Source organism: Triticum aestivum, chromosome 2D (genome assembly GCF_018294505.1).
Source record: "Triticum aestivum cultivar Chinese Spring chromosome 2D, IWGSC CS RefSeq v2.1, whole genome shotgun sequence".
In the NCBI taxonomy this organism is placed as follows: Eukaryota; Viridiplantae; Streptophyta; class Magnoliopsida; order Poales; family Poaceae; genus Triticum; species Triticum aestivum.
The window spans coordinates 114,880,023-114,889,470 of NC_057799.1; the positions used below are offsets into that span (position 1 = coordinate 114,880,023).

The 9,448-nt window shown below is 43.7% G+C and overlaps 1 protein-coding gene across 2 annotated transcripts; it reads right to left on the reverse strand.

Annotated features, from left to right (window-relative positions):
* Positions 1-633: 633 nt before the first annotated feature.
* LOC123052021 (UMP-CMP kinase 3) lies at positions 634-4,995 on the reverse strand. Of its 2 annotated transcripts, XM_044475058.1 has the most exons (10): positions 4,849-4,993; positions 3,865-3,911; positions 3,284-3,338; positions 3,057-3,174; positions 2,773-2,929; positions 2,544-2,624; positions 2,343-2,450; positions 2,016-2,084; positions 1,801-1,858; positions 634-941 (listed from the first exon to the last, which is right to left on the reverse strand). In XM_044475058.1, the coding sequence occupies exons 2-9, from the start codon at positions 3,907-3,909 to the stop codon at positions 1,850-1,852; spliced, it is 642 nt and encodes a 213-aa protein (XP_044330993.1). In that variant the 5' UTR covers positions 3,910-3,911; positions 4,849-4,993; the 3' UTR covers positions 634-941; positions 1,801-1,849. The 2 variants fall into 2 exon arrangements, with proteins under 2 accessions (XP_044330993.1, XP_044330992.1); XM_044475057.1 differs by having other exon boundaries at positions 2,343-2,624; positions 4,849-4,995.
* Between the last annotated feature and the right edge of the window lie 4,453 nt (positions 4,996-9,448).

Consider the following 9,448-nt stretch of genomic DNA (forward strand, 5'->3'; position numbering starts at 1 on the left):
TCAGAGGAAACAACATGTTCAACTCAGTTGTAATAAAACCTCACAATTCCTCCTAAACCCTAATTGAATTGGAACCAAATCAACAAAAAACGTACAATAGACCAGAGATACATTGCAAATGAACATAGCTGAGATTCTTAGGTGGAAAAGAACTAGGGCTGTGGCCATAATGGAGCTCACCGTACTCGGGAACATGCCCCTGTTCCTGCCGCCGCTCACACAGCTGCGAGGCGATGTGGTCGCCCCCAACACACTATCCATCCTAGGATGTCTCGATTGGCCCTCTGATGACGGCGACTGCCGTCTAACGCAGCCGAACCATGACCGTTGTGTACATTGCCTACAAGTTGGAGGACCAGAGATGCATTTTACTCGTTCTGTGGTGAACCTCAGTGTATCTTGATGATCTAGGTATTTTGCCTTCTTATAATAGTTGCTGTACTTTGTAAATGGGTCGTTTTAAAGAATAGCACAAATGTCTGCAAACAACGACCAAACAAAAATTGGCTAACACACGCAATCAGATTATGCAAGTTTGTGTGAACACTTTGTAAATACCAACATCTTCTGAGCACGTAACATTGCAATGCAAACTGCACACTGAACAGACATTGGCAAGGGTCACTCTGTATCTTCAACAGAAGAACCAACAGTGTATAAAGAATGTAAATATGAGTGAACATGTGATAAGTTCAATTTTCTGTAATACAACCGGATAGCTCATGGGCACAAGGTCTGATCCGTCCTTACCGTAAATTACACAATGGTACAGGTATACTACATGGGATACACCAACAATGGGTGGTAAATAAAAACTTCTAGCAGGAACACCACAAACCAGATCTAACTTATTGCTGGCAACAAATCAAATTGTCTACTGATAAGTCTGATCTATATTAAGGGTTTGTAATCACAGATATGTAGTCACACTTGAGCAAAACCTGCAAGACATCATAACGAGGATTAAACAAGTATGTCGTGACAGCAATAACCAGATAAATACATTTTTACTGAAGGGGAGAACTGAAAAAGGAAAAAATGCTTCTTCCAGGCTAAAGAAAACAGTGTGATTAAGGTCGACTTATGTGGAGTTTATCAGTGTAATAGTTCGATATTCATAATAGCATAAGGCACATTCAGAAGGGATTAATGAAAATTCTAAGGAAAGTGGAAAGCAGGAGGGCATTTTGTGTTCTCAAAGTAGTACTCACTTTTAAGTTAAGTTTATCAGTGCAATCAGTAGTACTCACTCTGAAAGCAAGAGGGGAGTTCGTCAAAGTGAGATATTTACGTTAACTTGGGTTCAGAAATCTCATGTCAATTTAAACCCTTGGTACAGAATCCTATAACAAAGTTTCAGACTGACTAGGGTTCCAGAACAACGTCATGGAAGAAGCAGCAGAATGCCTTCCAGCGCACAGTATCACCATAAAGCTATGTGCTGTTTATTGCATATTTTAAAGCAAATATTACTGCACAGCCACTAACTACCATAACTTCTAAAAGACCCTCATGGTTCTAGCGTTAAATGCAGAGCAAGTAGTCCATAGTACCATCATGACTGTTGGATCATGTATTTGATATATCCTCATTCAAATGTTGCTGGTACTAATATATCCAAATTAAGTGTGAGTAAGAATGCTTTTCAAGTCAACCTGACAGCTAAACAGAGCCCCACCCTGGATCTTATTGCTCAATTTCCCAAACAAAAAAGATGAATGGCTGTGCCACTTATGAAAATTGCCTAAAAACCATTACGAAAAAGAATGTAATGAAACATAAAAAGGAGAGAAGTTATACCTTGTATGAAATCATTCCATTTATCACCTTTGTGGTCCTTTATACTGTTCTATGTAGCCTGATATATAATAACATAATGTTATATAAAAATATACAAGTGTCATGACATACTCATGATAGGGGGAACTATTTAGCTTTTAGCGTAGAAACAAACATAATATTTAGCGTTGAAATGCTACAAACGAAAGATAAAACAAGTATAATTAAACAATTACCTTGGCATATGGGGCAAAAATGGCTTTGACATCTTCAAACACCTCAGGAATTGGTTTTGCAGCATCGATCTGATCATACGCAAGTTGGGCAGTAAGTTTGAAAGTGGACAGATTCCAAAAAAAGGTAGTAAAGTGCATGAAAAAAAACAGTCCTCACTCCTCAGTAACTCATTACAATCAAAAGAAAGACTGTTATCCCAGTATATTGTTCCTTCAGGGTTCAGACTAACGTGTTCCCTAAATGTTCAATTTATAACCCCCCCGCATGCATGTGGGGATGCATTCCTTTGAGGTCCATCATTAGTCATTGTGGGAGTGCAGCAATACCTTCTTAACCTTGTCCTTCGCGTCATAGTACTCAATCACAGGCAAACTGGATTCAACAAAAACTTTGAATCTCTTCCTGATAGTCTCGATGTTGTCATCAACTCTACCCTGCAAAATAATACAAATTGTTGGAAACAGGAAAAGGGTGGTTTTGATAAGGATACATAGGCCGAACATGAGCACATATGTGAAGAATGAAACCTCATTGCGTCCCAAAAGACGCCTTTCCATCTCTTCCTCGGAACAATTGAAGAATAGCACAAATGCAGGCGAAATTTTTGTCTGAGAAAATGTGAAGCAATCAGCAATCTTGCAAAAGTCATTTATACGTACATTATGATGGAAGAGAAGAAGAAGCTGCTGAACTATTATGTGAGTTAGTAGTGAAAAAGAACATCAATTTTGAAGTGCAAGGAGTAGACGAGCTTACAACATTCTCGAACGCAGCACGATTCTCTTCATTCCTTGGAAACCCGTCGATGAGGAACTTATCATTCTCATTCTTTATCATGGCTTGCTGCAAGAGCTTTATAGTCACCTCCGACGGAACAATCTTTCCCTCCTTTATCATGTTCTCAATCATAGTTCTGTAAAATTAAGTGTAAAAATAAACATAGGTGCATGCAAATGTTAAATAATAAACAGATTGACATGACAAATATAATTTTCATAAAAAAATTGCTCTAGAGAAACTTATGAAAGAAACTAACATACCCATTCTCAGAGCCAGATTTAATCTCCGCGCGCAAAAGATCTCCAGCACTAAGATGGGTGAATCCAAAGTGTTCAACAATGTTGGAACACTGTGTGCCCTTTCCACTTCCAGGACCGCCTGTGTGTAAATTCTTGGTCAGGTACAGAAGAAAGTTTATTTATTTAGATACATGTAATGCTTGATAATGCGTATTTGATGGTCAGACATATTCTCAAAGAAAGTTTACCAAGAACAAATACTACTGTGACTTTCTTGTCACCCAACATGTTCTCAGCAACCACCTGCATGAAAAACAAAGTTTCGACCATAAGACAAACAAAGAACCATGAATAGCAAAATTTCTGTGAGACAAGGGAGTTTCATTTACTGACTATATACAAGAAGCGTTGCTCAAGGTGCCAGAATTATATTGGCAGTATGCTCAAGAATTCAAGTTCTTTGGACACGAGTCCAACAACAATAATGTTTATCTATTCCAAATTAAACTAAATGCTTAAATAGTACTCCCTCCATTCACAAATAAAAGATGTTCTAACTTTTTCTGAATTGGATTCATTTCAATCCGTATGTAGTCCATATTGAAATATCCAAAACATCTTATATTTATGAACAGAAGTAGATGTAACACCGTGAGATTCGGGGCACCAATCCTTATGTGCGAAAGGGTTAATAAATTGAAGAATGTCCACTAATACTGAAAACAGAAGGCATTGCACATCCTCAATGAAAAAGTGTGCCTTTGCAGCAACAAGTGCTTATCTAATATATCCAGGGAATGAGGAATGAAAAGTAATGCCAGTCACGTACCTCCTTCTCAGTCACAACTGCGGGAGCATCCACAACCGTGCCCATGGCTGAAAAATATTCGAATATTCAGTTTAGAAGTTCTAGTTATGCATCTCAAAATGAAAAGAGAAGAAATACACCATGTAAAAAAGACCACTCTATATGGTGAAGATCAGTAGCGGCACTAACATTGTTGAAGGGCTGAGGACACTTTGGTTATTTAAACCACTTAGAAAAATCAGGGAGTTTGATTCACTAATTACACACAAACACACACATGAACATACCCTTAAACAGCATTGCACTGATTGAGTAGACTCCCGAATTACTTGTACAGGATCACAATCAGTATTCTCATTTCCAACCAACAAAACTACGTACAAGTTTCCGGGCTCATCACCCGAAAATTACTCGTGACCCATGCCTAGCATCAATCAAGAGAGATACAAGGGCAGGATCACACACTGTTCTAGAAAAGGATATTTCTTCTCCTTCCACCTAACCAAGGCATATTCACTGTTATGCTTACAAGCATACGGGTCCATTTTTTAAATGAGCTAGACAAACAGAGGGATCACAATTATAACCCGATTTAAACTACGATCCCCTTGATTTCCCGCCGCTTACAGCTAGCATGAACAAAGATCAAAACAAGCAGATCACCCACCGCTAATACTATTTCAATTTTTTTTTCTATTTTGATTCGGGCAACATAGATCATCCACCCCTCTAAACTCCCAGTGCAATGATCCCTAGATCCAGCCCCAGGCACGCAACCCTAGGACCCCTCCTTGTCAGATCTGCATCGCAGACTGCCGCCGGAGCCAACCATTCCAGCCGGGAGGCGGGATCCTTTCCCTCAACCCCAGATCACAAAGACTACAGCCCGCCCGAAAACCCGCCAAGGGACAACATTCGAGACACGCTCCAGGTGATAACAACAGCAGGCTAGCGCGCGAACAACGCCGCCAGATCTCGCAACAGGGCGGCCGGGATCTCACGTACCTCCGCGCCGGCGGACGAGCTGCGCTCCGAATCGAATGCCGGTGGAGGGGTCGGCGCGGCGGCGAGACCACGGCGAGGGATCACAGGGTGGGGGGGGGGGGCGCGTGGTGCGTGCTGCGGTGTTGGTCTGTCTGTGGCGTTGGTGCGAGAGGAGCGAGGGGGAGGAGGAGGCCGTTTAATACGCGCGCGGCGCGCGGCCAGGTGGAGGGGGAGGTGGTGGGGTCGTGGGGGTGGGGCCCACGCGGGGTCTCCGCGGGAAAGCGTGGCGTTTGGCCGGTGGGGACACCGACCGGGCCGGAGGTGTCGGCGCAACGGGTGGAGCGGGCGCGGGCTGGAAAGCTTCGAGGAAGCGGAGCTCGGAGAGAAGTCGGCTCGTGGCCGGAAGCGGGGGAGGGGAGAATGTCACATGGAAATTGATGGAAATCACGCACAAATGTTTTAAAGTTTAAAAAAAATACAGGATGTTTATGTGGTGATGTTCCATTCGCATGTGAAAATTCCAGTTCGAACACATTACATGGTGTGAGCGATAAACAAACAAATTCAATGTTGAATAGTGTCGAACAATAACATCGCCGTTCATCATTCGACATGAGTGGTGAGCTATCTCAAAAACAAAACAATGAACATCACTATTCATGTCTGCAATGCACTTTCATCTGCGAATTTCATCTTTCTTTTGACTACGGCAGAACCCAAAGAACTGATAGCACTTTCATGATCAATCAGGATCACGGATTGCCAGAACTTTGTCAAATTCCACCATGCTGTCTCGAGATTGAGCAAACGCAAATTCTAGGGAAGCAACAAGAACCTCGAGTAACAGATTTCATCTGTCACCCGCATAAATAATTTTCAGCAATAGATCTCATCTACTACCTAATTATATTATGCAATACCCATACATCTCCATGTATTCTAGATCGAAACCTGCATCTACGCATAGCACGGCTCTTGATGCCACTGAAAGGGAACGCGACAGAAAACAAAAAATTTCTGACCTACGCACCAGCCCAGGACCACTATGGAGACTGCATACATGGTTTGATCTTTTTCGTTACCGACTCGTAGCGCAGCGGGAAGTAGAGTCGATGACGATCGGCGGTGCAGATCCCCGCAGCTAGGATTTACAACCTCCCAACCGCGAGGATGTATACCCTCATCTGCTCCTTAGACAGCCCTCCGGGAGGCGGTCGAACAGCCCCCCAGACGGTGTCGCGGACAGCCCTTCGGGAGGACCTTCGAAACTCGAACGGTCACTCGGACAGCCCTTCGGGAGGACCTTCGAAACTCGGACGGTCACACGGACAGCCCTTCGGGAGGCACTCACGAACTAAGACCGAAACTACGATCTCTCTACAGAGTTGCACACATACGGTGTCATCTATCCGGCAGGGCTTCGCCGTCCAGAACTAGTTCCTGCCGGAACCCAGACAGCCTTACGGCTCTACGAAACTCTTTTCGTGGGAGGGAGAGAAGAAGCCAGATAATGCATGGCATGTGTATGAGAGCAAGGGATGAGTGTGGAGGGCTGCCCCTCCACCTCTATTTATAGGAAATCCCAAGGGGGTAGGGTAGTTTCACAAAAAAACCCAAAATGCACATGAATGAAGTCCTTCCACAAGGACCTAGGAGTGAAACCAAGGAACAAGAGGGTCCCCAAGGGGGGATACCCCATGTGGCCGGCCACACCCCCATGAGGGGCCCAAAAAATGGCTCCTATCCATCCATGTCATCCCCAAGATCTTTTGGAGCAAAGCCCCAAAAGGTGGCTTTCCATAAAGTAACCATAAAGCTGATTTTCACTATTCACGACGACATTTTTCAGCGTCTGATCGAACTGAAAATATTTATGTGGGCTAAGAACATTTCCAGTACCCACTAAAATGATTTTCAACGCGTTCCGAAACAATTCCGGTTTTAGTGATTTTCATCTGCGAAATGCATCTGAAGTGGCTCCGGCAGCTCCGGAACATTTCCGGTTTTTATCTCAGAAAATTCCAAAAAGCTTCCAGAATGATTCTGGCATCCTCCAAGAATTATCAGGCATGTGCCGAAACCAATTTGACTTAATGGTGTATCCCGAAACAACTTTTCGGTATCATCAAAACTTATCCGATGACCTCTCTCTGCGGTACGATTCCGCTGTCCGAAACTTTTCGGTGTCCGAAACTTTTCCGGTGATTTTCTCTCAGACTCCCTGTCTAGTATTCAGCAGATAGATGACCCTTAAGCGTGTGACCCTATAGGTTCGGTGAAGTATAGACATGACCCGGAACCCCTTCTGATCAATGATCAACATCGGAGCCGTGGACACCCATATTGACCCCTATACCCACACGAATAAATATCCGAGTGAACCTCCAGTTGCCGTGTGCTATTCCTGTTGCTTCGCGATATGTTACAAATACCCGAGGTGAGACATGTTGGCATTCCCGTGGATCAACAACTTGTCCACTATGCTAGTTACCTCGTTACCGGTATTGTTCTCTTTTCTCGTTATCGTGTTCCGGCATCCCCGTGATCAAATCACAAAGTGTCTGGCCAGACGATGATGGATACCGTAACACCGAGAGGGCCCAGAGATATCTCTCCATCGTCGGAGGAGCAAATCCCAATCTTGAGCTATCAAGTTACTTGACACACTTTTCCATGAACCCGTAAGCCGCCGTAATAGCCACCCATTTACGGATGACGTTTAACAAACTCCAAAGTTCATGAAGCAAGCATGAAGAAACTCGATACTCTCATGGTCTAAGGAATCATGCAAACGTTAACCATCTCTGTGTTATGTACCAATAAACTTGTGACGAATGAATCTCATAGCATAACATCAATCCGGGTCGATTCAACACAAATGTTCTCTTAACATTGTGCCCTCAAAGTTGCTGGCATAGACATGACCATGACCAGGAAAACAGAATCATCATGCAACACTTGAGCTAGTCTTAGAGGCCAGACTAGGAATACTTCTTACCGTTTATTATTCCACACGTGCATTTGAGTCTTCCTCCGAGCCTCGTGGATATTGCAGACTCGAGAATCATTGCAGTTATAGCATGGAACATAAACATAATTATGAACTCGGAGATAAATAATATCATTTATTATTGCCTCTAGGGCATATCTCCTACACAAAGTTCATTTTAGGTACAACTTGGGAAGTGAAATTGGCCCCCTCAAAATACTAAGGAAAAGTCTTGGTTCATGCCTCAAGACTCTCCATTTTATATTTAAGTGATCAAAGATCGCATTGAGTCTGTAGGTATACTGATACTATCAAAAAGGGACGAGATTGAGAAGATGAGGTCATTGCTCAAGTACTTAGAGATCAAACTCCACAAACCTCATACGTATTCACAAGTTCCCACTATATCAAGCCCAAAGTGCTCCTCGGACTCACTGAACCAAACTCTTTGGAGTCACTGATCAACAGATATAGTCACTGTCCTAAAAACCCTAATTGCATCGGTCTCACCGAGATGTCCATTCAGACTCACCGAAGCACCTATGCCAACCTTTTTGTAACCTTCTGTAATTCATCCGGTATTTTCGTATGGTTTCCTTGGTGACACCGAAGCGTGCAAAAGTGCTTAGGTCATCACATCTCGGTGTCACCGACTAGTTTCACCCGATGTGGCAGAATGATCCAAAGTTGTTGCCTTTTGTACATATCAGTTTGACCAAGTCATTCCAGACGGTCTCACCGATGTGTGCAGAAGTGTGTGTGAAAGTAGGATTTTCTGTCATCACTATGTATACCCCCCACCCACTCCACTAGTGTCTCCCGAAGCAAACATCACTCATCTCCATATTTCTGAGAGAGAGCTCCATCTCCTTGTGCTGATTTCAAAGGGATTCCACTCCAACCATTGATCGTTTGATTTATAGTTGTTAAATTGTGATCCAAATTCTACCGTGTTGGACTAGACGTAGTACATACGGAGTGGGCCTTTGCGTTGGTACCGACGCGTACGAGTACAACTCGTTTACTTATCCTCCAAGGACTCTCATGTATTGCCCTTATATATACCCCATGTAGTCGCACCTAAGACGGCATGTCGTCTTGTCCTTGTAATACTCCTCCTCATAGTGATTGCGCCTTCGTGCGTCCGTGGTTTTCTCCCGCAAGGGTTTCCACGTAAAAATCCGTGTCTCTTTGTCTCGTTTATTTCTCGTTATTATCTAACAAGTGATATGCAAAGCTGAGGTTCAGATACGAGATTTGAGGCGAGAGTTAGGGTTCCGTCTGTGCGTACGAGATTTGACGCAACTAGGCGATCCGACGAATCCGAACACGGATCGATATCTGCTGCTACCGCCGCCCTACGAAGCCGAGACCGACGGAGTTTGGAGGCGATCGATATATCCGCTGCCCTCGCGCACGTTATCGCTGGTTGGTGAGCTGCGGCTGCTACTAATCCATCCATCAAAGCTACCGGATCAAGTCCCGAGGTACAAGACCGGTTTGTGTTTTCTGCTGCTTCACGTGGTCAAACCTACGAACCTGCTGGTGCTACTACTGTTGCTACATGAGACTAGTAGTAATTCATTACTACTTGCTACGTCCATCCAAAGCCACCAGGTGCTACTGTTTCTA

Coding starts and splice junctions, on each gene's coding strand:
- LOC123052021 (XM_044475057.1), bottom strand. CDS start 3,909: ATGGGCACGGTTGTGGATGCTCCCGCAGTTGTGACTGAGAAGGAG. Junction 3,339..3,864: donor CAGTTGTGACTGAGAAGGAG/GTACGTGACTGG, acceptor TTTTTCATGCAG/GTGGTTGCTGAGAACATGTT. Junction 3,175..3,283: donor CACAGTAGTATTTGTTCTTG/GTAAACTTTCTT, acceptor ATTTACACACAG/GCGGTCCTGGAAGTGGAAAG.